General features: G+C 44.9%; 4 protein-coding genes and 1 long non-coding RNA gene across 9 annotated transcripts; 2 read left to right on the forward strand and 3 right to left on the reverse strand.

Moving 5' to 3' along the window:
• Positions 1–619: 619 nt before the first annotated feature.
• On the forward strand, positions 620–3,263 carry LOC120656080 (two-component response regulator ORR2-like). The gene is made up of 6 exons (XM_039934087.1): positions 620–875; positions 1,308–1,396; positions 1,826–1,903; positions 1,985–2,055; positions 2,290–2,500; positions 2,595–3,263. Exons 1-6 carry the CDS (start codon positions 722–724, stop codon positions 2,736–2,738), a joined length of 747 nt encoding a protein of 248 aa, XP_039790021.1. The 5' UTR covers positions 620–721; the 3' UTR covers positions 2,739–3,263.
• On the reverse strand, positions 2,986–5,089 carry LOC120656084. Its single transcript, XR_005667811.1, has 2 exons — positions 4,132–5,089; positions 2,986–3,882 (listed from the first exon to the last, which is right to left on the reverse strand). It is a non-coding gene; the product is annotated as an uncharacterized LOC120656084 (long non-coding RNA).
• A 1,216-nt stretch (positions 5,090–6,305) lies between these two features.
• On the reverse strand, positions 6,306–9,951 carry LOC120656081 (NADPH-dependent pterin aldehyde reductase). Its single transcript, XM_039934088.1, has 5 exons — positions 9,629–9,951; positions 8,462–8,531; positions 8,147–8,340; positions 7,884–8,056; positions 6,306–6,582 (listed from the first exon to the last, which is right to left on the reverse strand). Exons 1-5 carry the CDS (start codon positions 9,860–9,862, stop codon positions 6,513–6,515), a joined length of 741 nt encoding a protein of 246 aa, XP_039790022.1. The 5' UTR covers positions 9,863–9,951; the 3' UTR covers positions 6,306–6,512.
• LOC120656079 (eukaryotic translation initiation factor 2D-like) lies at positions 9,947–15,070 on the forward strand. 4 transcript variants are annotated; one of them, XM_039934085.1, is made up of 11 exons: positions 10,079–10,156; positions 10,634–10,906; positions 11,011–11,172; positions 11,479–11,590; positions 12,124–12,314; positions 12,405–12,499; positions 12,578–12,961; positions 13,408–13,516; positions 13,792–14,060; positions 14,190–14,560; positions 14,656–15,070. In XM_039934085.1, the coding sequence occupies exons 3-11, from the start codon at positions 11,038–11,040 to the stop codon at positions 14,778–14,780; spliced, it is 1,791 nt and encodes a 596-aa protein (XP_039790019.1). In that variant the 5' UTR covers positions 10,079–10,156; positions 10,634–10,906; positions 11,011–11,037; the 3' UTR covers positions 14,781–15,070. The 4 variants fall into 4 exon arrangements, with proteins under 4 accessions (XP_039790017.1, XP_039790019.1, XP_039790020.1 ...); XM_039934086.1 differs by having other exon boundaries at positions 10,087–10,156; positions 10,715–10,906; XM_039934083.1 differs by lacking the exon at positions 10,634–10,906 and having other exon boundaries at positions 9,947–10,156.
• Positions 15,071–15,234: 164 nt separating this feature from the next.
• Positions 15,235–20,352, reverse strand: LOC120656077 (zinc finger CCCH domain-containing protein 16-like). Of its 2 annotated transcripts, none has more exons than XM_039934079.1 (9): positions 19,889–20,342; positions 19,278–19,436; positions 19,038–19,172; positions 18,708–18,866; positions 17,870–17,962; positions 17,085–17,201; positions 16,832–16,906; positions 16,431–16,657; positions 15,235–16,333 (listed from the first exon to the last, which is right to left on the reverse strand). In XM_039934079.1, the coding sequence occupies exons 1-9, from the start codon at positions 20,255–20,257 to the stop codon at positions 15,415–15,417; spliced, it is 2,253 nt and encodes a 750-aa protein (XP_039790013.1). In that variant the 5' UTR covers positions 20,258–20,342; the 3' UTR covers positions 15,235–15,414. The 2 variants fall into 2 exon arrangements, with proteins under 2 accessions (XP_039790013.1, XP_039790014.1); XM_039934080.1 differs by having other exon boundaries at positions 15,896–16,353; positions 19,889–20,352.
• Between the last annotated feature and the right edge of the window lie 2,410 nt (positions 20,353–22,762).

The raw sequence follows: 22,762 nt of genomic DNA on the forward strand, positions 1-22,762 counted from the left end.
TTCGACACATGTATAGAGTACTAAATGAAGTTTATTTATAAATTTTTTTGCATGAATGGGCTGTAAATCGCGAGACAAATCTAACGAGCCTACTTAATCTATGATTTGCAACAGCGATGCTACAGTAATCATCCGCTAATTATTGATTAATCATAGATTAATTAGTATTATTAGATTCGTCACGCGATTTACAACTCATCTGTGCAAAAAGTTTGTAAATAGATTTCATTTAGTACTTCAAATTAGTAAGATTTCATAAAAAAATTTGCGTTCCATGAACACACCCTCAGTGTTCTCTCTCCACCGTCTCTCTGTCCTGCACTGTGAATAGACTGTGACCCGGATTACGGAGGGAGAGCTCCTCGTCTTCGGCCGCGTTTAGTTCCCAAAAAGTTCCAAATTTTTCCGTCACATCGAATTTTTTAACACATGCATGAAGTATTAAATGTAGTTTAAAAAAATAACTAACTACACAGTCTGACTGATTACCACGAGATGAATCTAACGACGTTAATTAATCCATGATTGGACATTAATTATCAAATAAAAACGAAACATACTACAGTGTCGTAACCCAAAAATTTTCTCTCTCTCATCGCCATCCTTCGCCTTATTTACCGGTTCAGCCGCGCGGTTTTTCCTGGACTCCTCGTCTTGGTTAGTTCATCTCGCTCGCCACGGTACTGCGAGCAGAGCAGAGGAAAGAAGCGCCCCCGCCCCCATGACGTGCGCGCCTGGAGCAAGGATGGGAGCGGCAGGAGAAGGGAACCCGGCGGCGGCGGTGAGGGTGCTGGTGGTGGACGACTCCCCCGTCGACCGGAAGGTCGTCGAGCTGCTGCTCCGGAACCACAAGGGCGGCGCCGCGCCATTCCACGGTCAGCTCCTACTCCTTCGCTAACGCCGCACCACCTGCCTCCCTTCCTTGCCCGCCCATTTCGCGGCTTTTCTTCTGTTCATGGCCCTTCCTCGGCGCGCGCGCGGCTATCTTCGCAGAAATTAGAACAAGTGTTTCATTTGTGCCGCTTCGATCGTGCTGTTCGTGGAATGGGACAATGGTTGGAGACTAATCCAGCTGAGAAATACAGGCAGAAGACCTGCTATCGTGAATTCCTGATCCTGCCAGGCCACCTCTGACCCTTGTGTTCATGTTCCATCCATTCATCTGTCAGTTTCTTTAACCTGCCGATACAGTGCTTGTCCATTGTGGCTGGTGCCTTTATGCTAAGAAACGTATCGCTCAGCTGTTAGTTTTCATTCCTGTAATCTGAATTGAGAGATTGATTCCGCTCCATCTTCTTCTTCTTCAGTTACCGCCGTTGACAGCGGCAAGAAGGCGATGGAGCTTCTCGGGCCGAAGGGGCAAGGGAAGCTGGGTTCATCTGATACTGACGCTAATGTGAGTACTGAAATGCACGACCCAAGTCCATGTACTCGGCCAATCACGCATCACCGTTCGAATCTGCAGATGCAAAGCTGTCTCCTTTTTTTTAAACTGGGAACTTCAATGACTAAATGAAGGCTAGGACTAGTAGAGAAATGAAATTTTACTTGATTGGTAACATACCTATGGAGATGGATGGATAGAATAGAACTCCTGCCACCGTACAGCAATGAGTAACCTGGTCCCTCTTTTGTTCAAGAATGATATATCTATATTTAACACTGTACTTGTTCATTAGAAGCGTGTTGTTGTGCAATGACCCTGCTCAAGTACGTGTTCTGATAAATGGACTAGCATACGAACACATGAGCTCAAATCTTTGACTGCAAGTGCAGAGATGAATTGAACAAACTCTGAGATGGGCTTCTCCGAATTGTTTTGCAGGAGCCAACCGTTGACATCGTGCTCACTGACTACTGCATGCCGGAGATGACTGGCTATGACCTTCTCAGGGCCATCAAGGTACCGGAGAACCATCATCCTGTTCCATCCTTCATTTGACTTATTTCAGTTGAATCAGATGCTAAACCTTTCAACTGTCAGGCGTTGAGCTCCCCGAACCCGATCCCGGTGGTCGTAATGTCGTCGGAGAATGAGCCCCAGCGGATCAGCAGGTGAAATTCTTCCCCTTTGGCTTTCCCCACCCTCATCATATTGTGCAAAGCAGATGCCGTTATATACGCGAACGGAAAGCCGCTTTTGCCCTCTCTGAGGCTCTGACTATGTTCTGCGCATGGTTTTAGGCCCCTTTCTGAAAGCTAGATTTGCCCGGCTTTTCAGAAGAAAAGGGATTAGATTTGCATTGCACATCATCACTAACAGGCCCACCACCTCTTTGAATAAAGCAGATGCTTAACAGCCGGTGCTGAGGATTTCATCCTCAAGCCCCTCAAGTCCAAGGACGTGCAGCGCCTGCGCAACTGCTCGAACTCCGCCAAGCCCAAGGACGCAGATGAAGCTGAGTGCAAGAGCTTGAGCGGCAGGAGGACGATGCCCTCTGATCAAATCGCCAAGAAGGCCACGTCCGAACAGAGATCACAAATTGCAAGACTAGCCATGGCAAGAGCTTTTACCATTTCCTGCCGTTTCTTTACGAGCACATCAACTTGTCAAAACACTGATGAAAGAATGGTTTGTGCTGTTTTCTCTACAGGTGCTGAATGCCTCCAGCACCGAGCTGTCACACTACTTCCAGTTCCTTTTCAAGTTCATCCTGGTCGCATACGCGGTGCTGTGCTTGGGTGAGCTCCTCCACAGATGGTCCAGTGGCTCCTTCCTCTCCCTGTGGTCATCCTGAGACTTAAAACCAAGCAGTATGTGTGTAACTAAGGTTGCAAGCTTTTAATTTAATTTTCCTTGTAATTCAGGCATGAGGAGCTAGTTCCTCCTCGGCATTGCTCCCTATATTTCAGTTTTCTGCAGCTGTTCCTAGGTAGATTATTGTTTGCTTGGAGGCCCTAACAGCGCGCGGTTCGGGTTAATCTAGCTCCGGTCCTTTGAGCGTCGCTTCTCCTGGGAGAAGATCAGAAGAACGGCGGCAAAAATGTGATGATATCCCCTTTTGCTGATTGTATATGTTACATGATTTGAGAGGGTATCTAGTGTCTTTGTTAATGGAGATATCGGCTTGATCTGCTGATGCAACTGGCCAGGGACAGCTTCTCTACCATTTCTTATGGTGGGTGGACGCAGACGTTCACCTGCTCTGAACCTCACACTGCATGAGAAAAGAAACAGCATGAGTTGACCGAGATATGACGCTGTAATCATCTTAGGGGAAATGGTAATGAATACAATCACATCAGTACAATCTTTGTTCAAACATTTGGGTCCTCCTGCTATTGACGAGCATAGTTGGCCGGAATATAGATCACTGCAATCTAACTGGACAAACAAAGGAAATCCTTGTGATAGCAACTGTTAATGGATGGATATAGGAGGTTCCTAAAACCAGGGGAAATATTGTTCTATACATTCTTTTTCTCAAGGGTGCAATTGAGAGTTGAGACTGGACTTCATTAATCTTGTGATCATTCAGCTTGGTTTTCAGAAAAAAAAAATTGTTTGGTGTGGAAGTCTAGATTTTTCATGTGGGGAAAAAGGTTAAAAATGGTAGAAATGAGCTAGATACTTTTTTTTTTGATGAGACAGTGCCTACTACAGTTAAGATAACAAAAGAAATGCAATAGGGCTAAAAAACTATCCGCATGAAGAAGAAAACAAAACAAACACTAGCGGAGCTCTGCGACTAGTAAGACAAACCACGACACGTGCCGAGCTCTATGTGGCCACCACAGCTGGTCGATGCCACACTGTTGTCCTCGCTGGCAGTGCAGTGCGAAGTCTCCACCTTGCCCGTTGCCATGCATCTCAAATTCTCAATGGAAGCAGAACCATGCACCTCGACATCGCGAACTTCCCACGAGCAACTCTGCCAAAATCTAGAGATTGAAGCTTCTCAAGCTAAAATCATGGTCAAGTTATGTTTTTCTTTTGTCTTGAGACAAAACATTTTTTTAAGCTAGTGAAAAAAAACAGAATGGAAATAAAATCCGTCCAAGAAAAGAAACAACCTAGCGCCTGTTCAGACTGACGGCAATAACGTTTTCTCGTACTACCATGAAAGATTCCAGGCGCGTACACTGCGGAAGGCACAGAGCCAGCCACAGCGGAGGAGCACAGGAACTGACCTTGGCGAACCACACTGCTCACGCATGCACGCCACGCTCTGCTGCAGCCTGCACTGACCTCCTCCGTCCATGGCCGGCCTGCCACGCCATTGAATCGGCGCAGTCTAGGACGCGGCAGGGGCTGCATCCAAAACCCAGCCGGCTGGAGGATCTGCGACTGCGAGGCGGCTGCTTGCTGTACAGGCCGCGTGACTGCGAGTCCTGGCGCCATGGCAGGAGCGCAGCAATGGTGGCAATTACTCCCCCGGCGGGGTCGCGCCCAGGAGGAAGAAGAGGCGGATAATCCGGAAAGCGATTAGGAGGAGGATGATTGGGGTTGGGGACGCGCGCAGGCAGGGGGGTTTGGGGGGGCGGGGGGCGGGGCGGCGAGATCTGCCGTAGCCGACACGAGGATCTGGAGAACGGGGGAGGCAGAGTGCCACTCCAAGGTCTCGCGGTCGTGTACGGTGTACTGCGCCTCTCGGACTCGGAACATCATATTCAGGAACCAGTACTTACGACCTCGATCTGTGTGTGGTGGTAACTCAGGATGTTTTCTTTTATGGGCAATTTTTTAGGAGAGAAGAAAAGTTGTACGAGAGTGGCCACTATATTCGTCAATGTGCAGTACTGTCAATGCGTTTCAGTTTCTCTATCGTCGTCCTACTATGCCGATTCGACCATGGGCCGTATAATTTTGCCTGTTTAGTTGGCGTGGTGTGCGTGGGATTAAGGATTGAAGTTATCCGCACTCGTTATATTCTAAATTTATTCTTTAAAATAAATATTCCATTATGATCATCAAAATTCTCTTCACTATCCTCGTATCTCCGTCGCGGATTTGGGCAGAGCTCCTCGGTGCTCCCTCCACCACAGATCTGGGCAGCTCTAGCTCCTCGGCGCTCCATCCGCCGAGCGTCCTCCTCGGCACTTGAGCTCCATGCCTCCCTCCGCCGGTGCAGCGGCGGGCGAGCACGGCTCTGGAGGCTTGGAGGCTCCCATCCGCGGCTCTGAGGCGGTGGCGTGGAGACGGGAGTGCCGTCCAGCACGGGGAAGCAATGGCAGCAAGCGGGCGGGCTGCGAGCTCCAGCGAAGGAGGTCAGTGGTGGAGCCTCGGGTCGATGGCGGTGGCTCCTCTCTCTATCTCTCTCTCTCGGGATAGCAACGGCAGCAGCGACGAGGTTGGGCCGGCGCGGACGTAGCGGACGCACGCTATTCTGCTTGATTTGGAGGACCCCAAGGATGTAGCATAGCGTATCCGCTGCAGCGCCTCCATCCGCTATCCTCATCCTGCAGGGCCCTTTACCGCACCCGTGCGGATAGCCTGACAATCCAACACGCCAAATTGCAACAAACATGATTCCTTAAAACACCTTTTTTTTGGCATCTATACCCTCGCCATCAAGATTGTGCGTGGCCGGAGAGGCAGGAAACTAATTCCTTTTTTTAAGGAAAAAATAACTATATCCTGTCTATCTCCTAGTTCTTCCACCTACAAGAATCCTCCATAGCGCATTCTGATTATTCTTCTAAAGAGAGGGCAGTAGTAGGTGTAGACATGTAGTTGTGTCGGAAGCAGTAATCGGCGAGCTGCCCAGATCCTCCCTCCGCCGTGGCAGGCAGGCACAGAGCTGATCACAGGCAATCGTGTACCGTAGCAAAGTGGATCATGTTCGTGTGCGCCTTGAAGACCCAGAGAGGTCAGATTTCTGGCCGAAAAACTCAAAACTCCACAATCTACGCAGCAGGGTTTGGTCTTCAACTCTGAAGTTCTGAAGCAACCAAGAACGGTGCAGCCTTTACCCCTTTTCCGTGGATTGCCGGCGGTGGCCACTCCTGCTGGGCTCCGATGCAATTACTACGCATCGAACGATCAAAAGCGAGCGCAGCAATGGCGGAGCGGCGCAGCCGCCGGCATGCATGGATCTGCCTGATTGATCGCAGCGTCATATACGGTATACTCCGTATACTTTTTTGAATAATATATACTCCGTATACTCGTATCCACAGGCGAATGGGGGCTGCTCTCCTGCGGGTCATGGGACCAACTGATACGAGCCTTTTCAGGCGGGAGACCGGATCGTGTCGCCAGGCGTGGGGGTGCCACCGGAACGAGCAACGCCTCCGTCTGACCGTCTCCCAGTCCCAGGCCCGCACAGTTTCTCTTGCTACTAGCATCAACGCATGGGGGAAAATTAAAGAAGTAAATGCCATAGGCCATCGAAGGTAAATGTCACTGCAACAATATATGTTCAGACAGCGGCTAGGGTATTTGGAGTGCAGACTGCAGACGCACATTCTCAGCTACTATTTTACAGCACCGTAATCTCGCGAAATCTACATGTCAGGCTACTACAAGAGAACCCATTCAGCAATCAGCTCGGTGTAAAATTTTCACCACTTCATACAGTCAGTGAGGCGCCATTGTCATCGTGTGAAAGGCTTAGTATCATCGTAGCCGCCTTGGGTGCCCTGAAAAACAGCAACATTCCATTGAACATTGGTCAATCTGGTAAGTGCTACTGATCACTAACTGCAATTTAAGAACACTAGTGCACAACGAAACATAGCACATATAATCCCAAGCGCTAGTTGTCACTAAGACACCAAAGCAGCCTAACATTACTATTTCCCACATATTAAGCTTAAAAAGTGGAGTATTATTCACACCGCCATATGCAGCATATGCCAATTCAATTATTGGACCACACACCCACAGCCAGGATTCTCCAAGGGACAAGACTTATAAATATCAAGTCTTGCAATGAAATGGCTCCAATCTTCAGTAGGATACTCAGCAGTCAGGTTTTAAGCTTCACCCTTCAATTGTCAGAGAATGCTCTTGTAGACATGGACAAACTTTAAGTTTGGATAGCATACAAAGTGGGGTTAACTATCCCATCAGAATTTGCCAAAATGTTGGTTGGACTGTATACAGGACACTGGAAGCTCTCTATCTATAAGGCTGAAGACGACTGACAGTATATAAATACATCTTAAAATCACTGGTAGTCTGGTACAGTGATAGGACGTCACTGTATAATAAATGCAGATTTGAATGGGCCATGTTGATGTGTTCAATTCATGGTTCTTAAGGTGATAACGCGTCCTGTGGCACCCTGGGTAGGCGCCGCCTAGGCGATAAGGCGTAACTAGGCTCTTGTAGCACCTTGGGTATGCCTAGGCAATGCCTTAAGAATATTGGTTAAATTTGCTACTCCCTTAGTCCCGGAATATAGCTATCTTAAGCATTCAAAATTTTTCCCAAATATAACTATCTTTGGAGTTTTCAAACCACCTTGTACATATAAACTGACCAAAATACCCCCTCATCACCTCTTTCCCCACCAGCCTGAACGAATCATTTTTGTGATCTTGGCCCCTTTCCTCACAGCCTGCATGCCTGTTTCTTGCCTGCCAACCCGATTCGGGACCAATACATGCATGTTTGACAAGTCAGAATATATTAGAAAGGCATGCTGCGTCAGATATGGAGCCATGATTGTTGCTTGCACAACTGTGGTATTTAACCAAGGACAATAGAGTATATTCACCAGCCCTCATAATCTGTCTAAAAAATGCTAAAGCTAGCTATATTCCAGGATGGAGGGAGTATGTAATAGTAATTTCCCATCTCTTAGCGTATGCAGTCTGACTACATATGTCTCGAGTAAACCTCTTATATTTTGCTCAGAGTTTATTTTGAGCTCAGCTAATGAGCTGATCGCTCTGTTATAATCGCACAAGGGAGAACATAAGGCAGGGAGGTTTACCATGTTTCAGTTGTTTGGTATAATGCAGCTGAGCTCCCAAAGCATGAAGTAAGCATGTCAGTATTCACAACACCAGGGCTAAGAGCAATGGCTGCCAATCCCGGAGGCAGCTCCTTAGCTAAGGAGCGTGTCAAGCCCTCAATCGCCCATTTTGAAGCACAATATGGAGCAACCTGTAACAGAAACATGTGATTTAGAATGCATTGATAATTTAAATAACAGAAAGAAACCACAACAATGCATCTGATGGAGATATGTCCGACCTCTGCAGCAGCAGATCTTCCCCAACCAGAGGACAGATTGATTATAATCCCGTGTCTCTTCTCTATCATAAGTGGTACAAAATGGCGAAGCACATTTGCTGTCCCCTTGATATTTGTATCGACCACCATATCAAAATCTTCAGCTGGAACATTCCATGTCTTGTTATTCTTGTTTATCGTACCAGCATTGTTTACTGTCAAAATACCTAGTTAGAATCCAGGAAATCCTCTTCGTACAAGTATTTGGAAAGGGCGGACAAATATGCAATTTCATAATATACTTCACACAATTGCAAATAAACAAAAAGTACAAACCTATAATATCTGGAACTTGCTTCCTTTCCACAACAGCTTTTGCCAACTCAGCCACACTGCTGTCAGACCTCTGCATCAGAAGGAGAGTACTTTAGATATTGTCTGAACATAGCAAGCAATTTAAAAGCAAGCAGGCTTATTAAAACGATAAAACGACGAAACGAATGGAGGGTAGATTTTAATGAAACGATGGACGTTTTAACGTTTAAACGGACGTTTTAACGTTTAAACGTCCGTTTCACAAGAACGTTTTCTCGTGAAAACGTCGTTTTCACGTCGTGAAAACGTCGTTTTAATAACAGGGAAAGCAAGAGTCAAGTTACTTAAGCAATGCTTCTCCAGACAAAGAATTAAAAGCATCATCAGTAAATGCGAACTCTACTTCATCTCACTAATATCCAACAAATATGTTAGGTAAAATCTTGGGATATCAACTTACTAATTCTTTATGTATTGATGGTTAAAGTTATAAAAAATTTGATCAGCAGGAATATTGTTATTTTCATTAATTCATGAGTTTGATATGGTAATGAATTCACTCATAGCATCAATCTCACTGCTAAGTCAGCAAAACTAATAATGTAGCCCAACTCGTATTTAAACAGCGTAGCCTAAGTAGCAGCTCCAACCAGGCCACCAGTTTAGCACGCAGGCTGAGGCAATAACCCCCCCCCCCCCCCCCCCCCCCCCCCGGTATGCTTCATGCATCACATTGTAAAATTGTAGAGCAAAAGGAATTCCTAGAGCATCAGTATTATTATACACCAGTGACCAGCATGGTTTTGCATTCAAGAAGCAGGGACCCCAAGCAATCAAGCTAGCAGTTAAACAACGAAGTTTAACAATCTATACAACAATAATCCAAAGTTCTGAGTGAAAGAACAGGATGCATTTAGCCCCAATCGGCTGGTTCAAGTATGTAGCAGCACTGCAGCTCGACTCTAAAACCTAGTAATTGAGATTCCGCTCGCTACCCGTCAGAGTTCATAGAAGGATAAAGTTCAACCAAAGGACAGCGGCAGGTACGCCTCAAACAAAAATTAGCACTAAAAATGAATCCGGCCCGGCGAACTGGGGAGCTAGGTCACCAGCTCACGCCCTTGAAAGCAGCGCGGCAATTGCGACGCGGAATTCCTTTCAGTAATTCGACGAGCAGCAGAGCCTTACGACGTCGGCGACGGTGAGGAAGTGGCGCGACGACGACGTGATCTCCGCCTCGAGGGAGCGGAGGTGCTCGGCGGAGCGGCCGCAGCCGACGACCGCGTGCCCGCGCCGCGCGAGCTCGAGCACCAGCGCCCGGCCCAGCCCCCTGCTGACCCCCGTGATGAGCACCGTCCTGGGCCCCGCCGCGGCCGCCCGCGCCGCGGCCGCCGCTCCCCCGCCAGGCTTGGGCGCCGTCATCCTCTCGCTCGCCGCGCCGCCCGGATGCTTCGAGCGCCACTGGTGGTAGCAGGCAAGGCCAGGGCAGCTCGTTCTCGATGCTTCTGGTGAAGTCGGCCCATGGGCCACGGCCCGTTTCACGTGAGGGTTAGCGGCCCACCACGGCTTTGTGCTGCTTCGGTGCTTCCCTTCCGCAGCGGCACGTGCGCACGCCGCCGTGGTTTGTTTTGGGGGCAGCGTCCTTCAGAGACTGTCTCGAGAACCTTCCCGATCCCTCGCGCCGCCTCCGCCCTCGCCCCGCGCTCGCCGGCGGCGGTAAGGAAGCCTCTCTCTGTCTGTAATCCCATCCCTGCTTGGCTAGTCCAGCAGCTGTGATCCCTCGACTCGTTAGCCCTTCCGGATACAGTGGGAAGTTTTGCCCTTTCTTTCGCGATCGATAGGCTTGCCGTATTCTGAGTCCTCGGATTGGTGTGTGCGATGTATTGTAGTCTGCTGTGATATCTTGGGTTCGTCGGGCCCCAATAAACATGTTATTGGAAGAGTAGGGATGTGGAAGGTTCGTTGTAACTCTGTCATGAGCTTGGCAGTTTGCTCGTGGACCATTTGCGGGTTGATTAAATGGAAAGTAAATTCAACGAGCAGGGCATTGTTCTAAGTGGAGGATATGAACAATGGGGTTGGTAGGATTATCATAGGACGAATTGTGTCATGTAGCACCCATTCTAAGTACTCTGTGTACTCTATAATTTGGGGATTTTGGAGATTTATTGATATAAATCATTTGTTAGGCAGGCAATGAGTGCGGTCATAGGAGGATACAAGCTTGGCATTTTTCTTAATATTCCTCCTATGTTTTGCTAACCCCACCCATAGTCACAAAGTTTCCAGGTGGATGGGGTCGGTGAAAGTGGTAGGGTCCTTGTGAAAGGTTTTTTCAAGGCGGGGACGAAAATGACCCCGCGTTCCTGGGATGGGGTCGACATTTCTGGGTCGAGGAACAGTACCTTCGACCCCAATTTCTATGACTATGATCCCACCTGCTGAAGATGAATTGTGTGCAGGCTGGTTGTTTCATCATTTATTTGTGGCCACACAGTTTTAAATTAAGTTTTCATATTTCATGGTTTCTCATGTAATTGGGGCTGCATGTGTAATGAATATATTTTCAGAGCTTGTTGTCTGTGGTCTGGTCAACCATGTTCAAGAAACCAGTTGATGTGAAAACTGTACAGCGCTTATCTGGAGCAGACAAAAAGAAGTTAAGAAGAACTGCCAAGGAAAGGTTTCCACAGGCATCTGATGCTGATCTTGATGCCATTCTTCCTCCCAAGGTGACTATTTTCTTTTTCTTATATACCATGTTTAGTACCATGTAATTTTGCATGTTAACTGAGTTTTATCTCTAGCCTACCTTAACCTTCTCAGGAGTAAAAATCTTTTATGTTTATGTTAGTGTAGCAAGGGGAAATTCTTTTTTTATATAAATGAAAACCATCATGAGGAGGCCCCTCTCACCACTATATTTTAAGTACTACTGCATGAACTTAAGTTATTTTATACAGTTCTGTATTGTTCATGGCTTTATATCTTTGAATTAACATTTGTTGTGATACTTGTTGTGGTGTGCTTATATATAGGGTGAGATAACACTAGCTAAGTACCCAAATCATGCTCTTGTATATGCGATAGAGGGGGAGTTCCCAATGATCTTCAACATTGATGCAAGAGGCCACGACCTGTTTCCAACAGGTTTCTATTTTCATCTACATATTGATGTTTTCTTGTCGTCTTCAATACAACTTTTGCTACTTGCGCTACAGCACTTTCTTGCTATTGTAATACTATTTTTTTAAATTCTTTCTTCCTTGTTGAGTATGTGCAAGAGAAAAAGAATGGTCAACAATCAGAGACTGTAATTTAGTGTGATCACAATTATTTTGAATTCTATTACTGAAACAGGAGGTTGATTTTCTGTAATTTTGTTATGCTGTCAGCAATTTACTTGTTTCATAAATACATACTTGGTTATGTTCTGTATTTTGAAAATAAGCTGACTACTTATAAAGCTTGAGCAAATGGTGAGCACAATGAAGTATAGGTACTATCCATAATTACTAAAAGGCATCGCTTCTGTTAGACACCGCTTGAGTTAACAGACTTACAGATTGACCTATAAATTCCTTGTTTTTTGAGTTTTGACTATTTTAGGTTTTTCATTTAATAATCAACAGCTTGTGCATTCGAAATGAACTGAGTATGGTCGTCTGCTGCACATATTGCAGTTTATGCACTCTGGAAGGTCCCTCATCTGTTGCCAGCTTTTACGCTTAAGGGTGGTGAGGTTTCACGGTATGTGATTGGTGGTGCTGATCTGATGTTTCCTGGTATCAGCATACCCCCAGAAGGGTTTCATTCTTTTGAAGCTGGTCAACCATGGGCAGTAAAAGTTCCCGGTAACCCTGCGCCAATTGCTGTAAGTTTCTCAGATTTTCAACCCAAAGTTTTAAACTCTTAGAATTCAATTATTTCAAATCCAATGTTTGTTGCCATTATGCATTGTCAGGTTGGGATCACAACTATGAGCAGTACTGAAGCCTTAAAGGCAGGGCTACGTGGCAAGGCTTTAAGGATTCTACATTACTACAGGGATATGTTATGGCAAGTGCACTGACCTGGGCTGGATACGTATGAGTTTAGCCTTTCTTTTGTAAATTAATTTGTCAAATACTATTGCAGGGATTCAGCTGATGCTCGTTATGTCCCTAATGAAGGATTTTTTGAAGACATTGTTGTTGAAGATCCAAATTTTGTTTCAACATCTCAATCTCCTGATTCAGCTGAAGGAACTCCAGAAGTCACACATGAAAGTGAAGATGCAGCAGTTGATAGTTCAGACACTGCTGATCCTGGCATCCACAATGAAGCTACAGAAGAGATAACTGATGGTATAAATGAACTCAAACTGCCTGAAGATAAATCCGCCGAACAGGCACCTGATGAAAAGGAACATCAGACTTTGACAACTGAAGAAATTGATTCTCTTTTGGACAAATGCCTTCTGCAAGCACTGTACACAAGCATAAAAGAAAAAGACCTTCCCATGCCAGGAAGTACACTATGGTATATATTCTTGCTCCAGTTTTACATATTGATGAATCAGCTTATTTTTTTTTCATGTTTGTTTTTTTGTTATTATTCTCAATTTTATAACTTGTATCCGAGCAGCTGTCCTATGATACAACTAGGATATATTTTTCACCAGGACATTTTTAAGGCCTTTGATAGATGCAAACATGTTTTACTCCATGGTAGATGGCCTTTATTGATGCCTTCTTTGGCCATCCTATCCTGCTAGGCTCTGGTATTGCTTTGCTCCCCACCACCACCACACACACACAACAAAAAAATAAAATTGCCATATAAAGTGGGTAGTTCTGTAAGTAAAACAAGTTGGATAGCCAGGGTGACTAGCAAAATATTCAGGTGCAACAACTTATAGCTTGCATGTTCTGCCTTTTTTTCATTACTTGGATTCAGTCTCGTCTTCTGTTTATTGTTCTTTTCAGGTCAAATCACATACTCCCCTGCAGGCCTCCAGGTGTTACTCTTGATATTAAAAAGTCATCACACAAAAAGCTATCCCAGTGGTTGCAATCGAAATCTTCATCTGGCCTTGTAAGACCTAACCTTTTTATATGCATATGATATGTTCAGTTTAGTTGGGAGTGTCTCTTTTGGATCATATGTAGCAAATTTACGTCCTATTTTTATGTAAAAATTATATAATAGTGTCCCTAAACACTTCGCAGGAGCATTATGATAAGTCAATGAAATGGTTCAGGACCTAATCTAATGATGTAGGAATTGTATTAAATATTAAAACCCAATTTCATTTGTTGTCAAAAGGTTTATACATTCCATTGCTCAACATCATTCACTATGTTTTGCAGATTTCAGCAAAAGAGGATAAGTATAAGAAGGAAGTTATATTGCTAGGTATCAACCGGAAGCATCCAGACTACATGGCCTTTAAACCGGAAAAGAGAGTACAGGAGCCTGTTGAACAGGAAAAGTCTGTTGCTGAAAGTAGTGTCACAAAACAATTGGAAGTTGCTGAGATTTATAAGCCAAGTTCTCATGTTAAACCCATATTTATGGCTGTCGAAGCTGACATGGAGAAGTATTACAGTGCATTAGAGGCTTCTGATGTAGTTTTCAGGTTTGTCTCTCCACTCTCCCAACTATTTTGTATGGACAACGTGACTGATTCTTTTGAAGTCTCTGTGAAGTGTAAAGATGTGCAGTCTATTCACTTTTCATTCAAGTTCATTTTCTTCTGTGAGTTTAGGTACGTCGAAAAGGAAAATTTGGTTAAGCCTACAGACAAGGCCAAAGTGATTCTTGATGTTACATTATGCGATGCATTGTACAAAGGAGCTATCAAGAAGGGTTCAGCATATCCAACTGAGATCCACAAGAAGGATTTGGGGTCAACACTTTTAAACCGCATGCAAGTTCACCATAAAGTAACAAGAGGAACTCAGGAGGTCATACGCAAGGGTGCCATAAGAACTATTCAGATCATGACAGAAAGAAGGCAGGGGAACAAGAAGATGACTCGGCTTTCTGGACTGGAATGCTTTTTAATGGATCCTGATTCCTTGGCGTCTGAACTTCAGAAGAAATTTGCTTGCAGCACCACCACAGCTGAGCTTCCAGGTAACTTGTCCGATATTTGTAATTCATTCTGATTATCACTAGTCAAATGATTGGTACGAGGGATATGATGCATTGCATCTACACTATCATTTCAGGTAAGAAGGGGCAGTATGAGGTCTTGGTTCAAGGTGGAGTGATTGACGATCTTGCAAAGCACCTTGTTGACCATTACGGCGTCCCAAAGAGATACATTGAGGTTTATGACAAAACAAAGAGGTAGGAAAGGAAGCTGATCAGCTGAAGCTTTATCCTGATTGCCCAATGCCTCTAGGTGTTCCGGCAGTACCGACCCGCCTTGTGCAAATGCATAACGATCCCACATGATACTTTTTGGAGTCATATGTCTAGGAATTATTGTGACAATAGTGTTGAGCTCATATGTTTCCTTTCACCCACTTCTGCCCTTCTGTTGGTCGAAAACTTTTGTGCAAGACATGAGGCTTGCTTATGTAACCGAAAGGTTTTGGTGCTCCAGTTTTGCATATCCAATGTCATGTCTATCCAATGTCATGTCATTTTAAGGTGCTCACAGCTGCAGCCGCAGCCAGCCGAATATGCTGCAGCGAAAAAAAGAGTTGATCATCTTATTATCGGTGAGCTAACGGGAATAATAAACCTAAAAAACGCAAGAAATGGGGAAGAATGGATTTGGACTTCGGAACAAGGAACAAAGCTAATAAACGCAACGGCAAATGTACATAGTTGCGTATCAAAAATGGAAAGCACATTCTGTATAAAGATGCACATGTATTTCTAACAAGTGATACTGAGGTCTGAGGGCATGACAGAGCAGGGTTAAACGAGTGAAAAAAACGGGGTTATCCGTGCTCTCTAAACGAACATCTGTGTACAAGCTACTCGACTTTCTCCTTACTCTGACTTCGCTTCCTCTTTGATCTGAGTGTGGAAAAATTCTCCTCACTGCTTCTCGATCTGCAACTCCATGAATCAGAGCTCAAATCTCTAGTGTCAGAATCAGTGGTATCCTCTTCAGTAGTGCTGAGCTGCTTGTTTCCACTGTGAGTCTTCCTTCTTCTCTTATCATCCTTTCTTCTTCTACTTGACCTCTGATGGCGAACTTCTGCATCCGAATGAGCATCATCTTTCCTACCAGACTTAGTGCCTCCACTGCTTGACCTCTGGTATCTTTCAACATCTGAATCAGCATCGCTATACGTAGCAACCCACCTGTCATCAGAGTATTTGTTGCCATCCTTGTGTTTTCTAGATTTCCCTCTTCCACCATCTTTCTCATCATAATAATCATCTTCTGTACCATGTTTCGAGCCCCTTCTGCTGCTGTGTTCCTTCCCTGATGATTTGTGCGCTGTACAGCGTCCTTCGAGGCTCTGATCCTCCGAGGATTTCCTCCTGCTCTTTTCATGATCATCATACCTGCTACTGGACTTGCCACCTGAAGGGTCCTTGCTTACATCTGTATCAGTTAAGTCTGAAGGCCAATCAGAAGAACCAGGCTCACGCCTATCAGACCGGTGCTTCCTAGACCTAATTCTGTCATCATATTTTCCTCCATCTCCATGATCACTTCTGCGCCTTTCCTCATGCTTGTGCTTGCGCGGATGACTTTCATTTTCCGTGATTGAGAACTGTCTGCCATTAGTATCTACAGTATCTTGCCCTTGGTGCCTATCTGATGCTGAAGAACCTCTTCTATGCCGACTGTACTCATAATTCATGCTGCGGCTACTACGTGAATAACCTCGGGAAGAATGTGGATGCACATCTTCATCCAAGGATCTTCTTGAAACATACCTATTGAAACAAAATCATGACTAAGCATATATCATGTACTTATAGGTGTAACAAAAAATGTCCAAGTAAAATGATTTAACAGATATTGAGCATGGACCTGTCACTGGAATTTTTCAGTCTTTTCCTGTCTGAACGTTGTGGCCTTTCAAAAGCTGGGGTATCACTTGGCTTGTCATGAATGGTATCAGCCGTAGGACCAAAAAGAGCAGCCATCTTCCTAATCCAGTATCTAGGGGGAGGATTATCCCAATCAGCCCACTCGTAATCTCCTCCAGGATTGCGAAAGCAGTGAATAAAATTACAAGCAACTCCATGTGAACATGTCTGTGAAACAGGAGATGAAAAAAAAACACATTGACTGCATCAGTAATCCGGAACTAGTTTCTCAATTTTAGAGAGTGCTCCTCTAGCAAATATCAATGTTGCAGATAAGTTTCATATAGGTCAAATAAAACCAAACAAAATTGAATAAAGGAAGACAGATAGAAACTCAGGTACCTTGTATTTTGACCTCATGTATTCACCACATATGGCAGCTTTCCATCTTGTGACAGCAACAAATTCACATGTTATCTAAAAACACAGGAAAAATCCAAACTTAGCTTATGAAACAGTAGAATGTTTATTACTAGTAGTCGCGGCAGTATCTAAGGGTGAAGAATTCTCTGAGACATAAGCAGATTTATCACAATGCTCTAGCCTATAACAACTGTCTGTCCAGAAAACTTGAAGATTGGAACAGAGCAAATACCTGCTTTCCAGCAAAATAGCGCCCATTCATGCTGCTATAAGAAAGAAGAGCTGAATCCAATGATTTATAATGCACATAAACATTTCCTCGAAGATGGAAAGATCCATTCCTACATACCTAAAATATTAACTGGAATCAGTTCCGTAATTGTATGGGAGGAAAAAATACACAAACACAGCTTTGAGAAAAGTTAGAGTTTCAATTCCCACCACCATGATTTAGAAGAGCCCCAGTAATTTTATTGAATCTTTAATATTTAAATTCAAAGTTGTGTATCTGATTCTGGATGCTACCAGCACCAGTAAGGCAGTGAAAATGGCAACCAACCTGAATCATTTTATTCAATTTTTTGTCTAAATTATACTTAGCGCATAGTAGCCAATGGGGTCCACTACAGGATCCTGTGCAGTCTGCTAAATAGAAAGTAGAAAGGGACCTAAGATGATGTATGTGAATTGCAAGGTGAAGTTAAAATGCTTAGGCAAAGGCTAAGTCTGCAGAAGTAGAGTATAACACAGATGGCAAAGGGTAGTAGTATGGAACTATTATATACTAGTTTCCTTACCTAGAAGCTAAAAAAACTAACCAACAATATAGTACACTAATTGTATACTAATTCTCCCCAACAACAAAAGATTATTTTTTTATCATTAATGCAGCCACAACACGGAGAAGATGTTAATAATACTTAAGTGCAACAATTATACAAAGCTAGGAAGAAAGCTTAGGGTAACACGAGGTGAAAGGGAAACCATGTAATTTCAGAGAGAAGAGGCACAAAGAACCTTGAAATTGGCAAGTTCACCAAATTTCAGAAATTCAGTATGTACGTCTTCATAAAATTCCTCATAACTCTGTTCAATTTCTTCATCTGTGAACTGGAGAATGTTAAAGGAAAAAACTTATTAGTTCAAAGTTCAAGCAAAGGAAGATATCAAACATCTTAGTGCAGTGTCCCTTCATTACTTCAATTAAGAAAAAACCTTAGGGTATGCAGAAGGGAAGAAACTGAGAACTAAGAGAAGAAAATCCAAAAGGGGAATGGATAAGTACGCGCCTATTTAGCACTACATTGCTGACAGAATGAGTTCTATCAGCTCAAAGGGGTTAAAATAAATTCACCTGTCACCCTAATGGTCATCAAATATGTCCAGTAAAAGAATAAGTCCTCAATAGTTGAACGTTAAAATTTCCCAGTTACTATCAAAATTGTCAAGGAGCTGCTTAATAAATGACACAAAGACAAGTTACAATTTTCAAATATTGGAAGGGAGTTTTTAAGAGTTAAAAAGAAGCAGAAAAAAGTTCAGCAACATCAACAAGAGACCATTATAATTTAGGATACATGAGCAGATCAAAGTTCAAGTCGTCCTCAGTCAAGTGAAACCAACTGGCCAGATCATTGTATGCCTCAAACCGGAGTTCTGAAGAGAATTACAGGAGGTACATGGAATCTGTCGCGGGTATGAGTGTACAGCATGTCAAGAAAAAACTTGGAGCAAGACTAATCTTTAGTAATAATTGGAAACTGCAAATGATTTGATACTTCTGCCAGTTCGTAAAGGAAACAAACAATAGTTTCAGGATACCAAGTTATTCACAAGAGATTGTCCTCTAACAAACCTCAAGCCCTTCATCTTGCTCCAAAGCGAGGCCTGGACCGTTATACATGTTTTTCATTAACAATGTGCTTGACTTATCAGGATAAAAATGAACCCTGCTGCAGCGCACTCCAAAGCGACACGCCCCTGTCTTGAGGTGAAATGGACAATGGGCCTTATCCTAAAAAATAAAACAGACATGAAAGTTAAGTTGACGCTTGTCGACAGAGAACAAAGCCAAGATGTAAGGTAGACAGTGAATTGTATTTTCTTTTCATTGTAGCATAAGAAGTTAAGAACTACACAAGACATCTTTCCTGTCCTAATGTAAAAGAAGAACTGTGGAGCATGCCTGTTCTGTTCCAAAATTTGGAGTCTCTTGAGCAACTTTCTCAAGTACTTCTTGAGCAGACATGGGAGGTTCCGTCCTCTGTGCAGCAAAAGCTACAGATTGTGGTGGGAGTGGATTTGATGTAGGTCTATCTTCCTGCAAAACATCCAGTGTCCTCCTCAGACAATATGAAAAAAAAATATAACCCATGGAGTAGCCATAAGGAGCCCCTGAAACTTTATGAGGAAATAGAAACATGACCTCTTGAATTGGCGGTTTTTCCTTGCCCCCTTTTGGTACTTTAACCTTTTTCTTCTTCACAATTATCTCATTTCCTTGCCATATGATCTCGGCTGGTCCATCTTCAATATATTCCCATTCACCATCTTCTTCTGACTCGTTTCCATGATCATCCTTAGACTGTAATAGCCATAAACAAATGAGATCACTATGTTTGCCTGTTTGTCCATTAAATTTCGCGGACTGAGCGATAGCTCAGTTGGTGAGCGCTCCCGCCGAGGACGCTGCCCACCCGGGCTCGAACCCGGTGTACCGCACAATAAAATCCCCCTCGCTGGCAAAGTCCAGGGTTTGGGGGGTTTTCCGCGGCCGGTTGCCGCAAGGCTTCCTCTTAATGAAAAACGGTGGGGCCGTCATACCCCCCCCCCCGGCCGCGTTTTTTGTCCATTAAATTTCGAAAAATGCACTAGCAAATTCATCAACGTCTGCATGACTGCATTACGATAGCTGGATAAAACACTGCTGATGAAGAGAAAGCATTTGATATTCGGATTAAAAAGACCAAAACTGGCTGTTGGCTAACGGCGCTAGTTCCGTCGAAGATGATTAAGAAGTTAGGGGAAAGAGCTGACCTTCTGTCGAGTGGAAGCCTCCGCAGCCCTGGCCTCCTCTGCCGCGGCGGCAGCGGCGGCCGCCTTCTCCGCAGCGCGCGCCGCGGCGGCCTCGAGCCACCGGCGCTCGGCGTCCTCGAAGGCGCGCCGCGCGCGCTCGGACTCCGCAGCCGCCTCGGCCTCCTCTTGCTCGAGGAGGCGGCGCTCCTCCTCGGGGTCGGCCGCGAGCGCATCCGCCGCCCGCGCCCGCGCCGCCGCCTCCCTCCGCGCCCTCCGGCGGCGCTCCTTCTTCCGCTCACGCCGCTTCTCCTTCCTGCTCGCCCCCGCCGCCGCAGCCGCCTCCGGTGGACCGGCGGCTTCGCTGCCAGCAGCCGTAGCCGAGGCCGACATGGCCGCCGGGAAGGGAAGCTTCTCGATTCGCTGCCACCCACCGCTCCCGCGATCGCGGTGGTTTGGACGACGGCGGCGTCAGGGCCTCAGGAGCAGAGCGTGGCCGTGGGGGCACAGCAGCTGGTGGGCTCGTACTCTGGTGGGCCTCAATTCGGCTGAACAGAAAGAAGTGTTGTTCGGTCGTTATAAACGGGCCTATTGATGGTAATGTGGGCCGGGCCTATGATGGGCTGTTCTTTAGTGCATCGTGGATTTGCGATCCGCTCGAGATGAAAAGGGAGAATCCTTCTACACCGAATCAAAAAAAAGGAGGAAAGGATGATATGAAAAAAAAAGAGAGAGAACCGAGCATATAGCTCGGGTGGTCTGCTCCGCAGGTGTGCGGGCGGCCGGCGCGGATGGATTCCGCGTTTCTCACCGGGGCTAGCCCCCTTCATTTCTCTTAAGATGGAAGCGATTTAAGTATAGTTGTAGGTTTGTTTGTATATGTGTGGTGTGAGTGAAGCGTGCGTGTGTAGAATAGGTGTGCGTACATGTATGAACATATAGTACAACTGTACCTAAATGAGAGGCTTCAAAAAAAGAGGGAATGATTTTTTTTAGATTTTGCAATTGATTTATAACTGCAACAGAACAACCGAAAAGTATGATCTATCTATCTATACTATAAAAATTAAAACAATTAAAACTTTTTCTCACCAAGGTTAGGCCCACCGTATCCCTCACGGAGGTCCCACTTGTCATGCCAAAAGATTTGACGAAAGAGGGTGGAGACCTATTTTTTAATAGAAGGAAAATGTTTCTACCGAAACCGTAATACTTTTTACACCAAAATTTCTACCATACCCACCCGGTATACCCACCGGCATGGAGCACACTCACGCGCACAATTGAGAGAGAAAATTGATCCCTATATATTTCTTTCCTTATGCATAAATAGAAAATAACCCGGTGTACCCACCCGCATGGAGCACACTCACGCGCACAATTGAGGGAGAAAATTGATCCCTATATATTTCTTTCCTTATGCGTAAATATAAAATAGATAGTATAAATGGAAAGATATAAATTAAGTAGTATAAATTTTTTTCATAAGAAATAAATTAAGATATTCTATCAATCAATCAATGGGTTAATTGGTGGTGCCCTGATTACTGCATGAAGCCTTTCCAAAAGTATGATCTCTCTTTACATTGTTGCCGCTGCTGCGCCAAGAAGCTGGTACCATCTAATTTCTTCTTCCAAGATAGGATCTCTCCGCCAATCGGAAAGGGACTAAAGCTGTGCTAAGCATTTGATGCCACAAAAGCAACATGTTGTCGAATCTAACAAGGTCTGTCTCCTGCCCATGTTGCAAGTTTCTTGTGATAGTGGTATATCCTAATTACAATATGTTGTCTTGACGCCCCCTCTACAGAAAATGTTGCGGCCGATGTGCTAATGTTGATTCCCCTGGCGGTATAGAGTGCTAATTGGAGCACACAAAAAAGGACAGGAACAAGTTAGCTTGCATATGGAGCTAATCAAAGTTTGCTTTTTCCAAAGTCAGCAGCCTTCAATCTCTGCGATTCCTCTCGTTCATTTCATTCATCTATGTTTATAGAATTAAATATTTGATTCCTTTCTTTCCTCTACATTTATGGAATTAAATATTGCCTACATGCATGTATTTGATGGGACCAAAGTTCGGCAAGGCGACGCCTTAGGCGCGCCTAGGCGCGCTTACGCGCTGGGCGGAGGGGTGCCGCCTCGCCTAAGGGGTAGGCGGAGGGATAGGCGAGCGGAGGTCACCAGTTGGGGAGAGGAAGACCGGCGGGCGGAGGTTGCTGGTGGAAGAGGACGAGCGGAGGTCTTCGGTGGGGGCAAGGAGCGGCGGGCGGCGTGCGCGTGCAGGCGGCGTGCTGACCAGAGGAGACGGGGAGAGAGAGATGCGGGAGGGAACCAGCGGCGGCGGCGGCTGTATGCGTATGCATTGCGGGAGACCGAGCAGAGGAGAAAGGGATAAACTGATAAGGTGTTTGGGACTTGGACTTTGGGCCGTTTACTGTTGTATGGGCCTTTCTCTTCCCTGAAGTCCAGTTATCTGTTGTTTTCTTTTTCTTTTTTAAACATATTTATGTGTATATACTAACGCCTAGAAAACGCCTTGCTAACGCCTAGGCTGGCCTAGGCTGGCCTAGGCTCTAGGCCGGTCACCGCCTAGAAAACGCCTAGCGCCTTGCCGAACTTTGGATGGGACCAAATAAAATTATATCAACTCCAGGTGGTAACAAATCAGATTATATATTCCTTCCTTTTAAGCTGGCTCACCCCGTCTCTCGCCAATTTGATGACTAACTAATTCTATAAACATAAAAGTGAAATAATATGCTTCCATATTTAATCAAGGGTTGTCTTATATAGATACTAAATATTGCTTCCCTTTTAAACTTTTTGATAGAAAATATAATTGGTTATTCAATCATGTAGCAAAAGATAATTTTTTAGGAATAATTCGATAAATCC

The sequence above is a fragment of the Panicum virgatum genome, chromosome 1N (assembly GCF_016808335.1).
Source record: "Panicum virgatum strain AP13 chromosome 1N, P.virgatum_v5, whole genome shotgun sequence".
NCBI lineage: Eukaryota > Viridiplantae > Streptophyta > Magnoliopsida > Poales > Poaceae > Panicum > Panicum virgatum.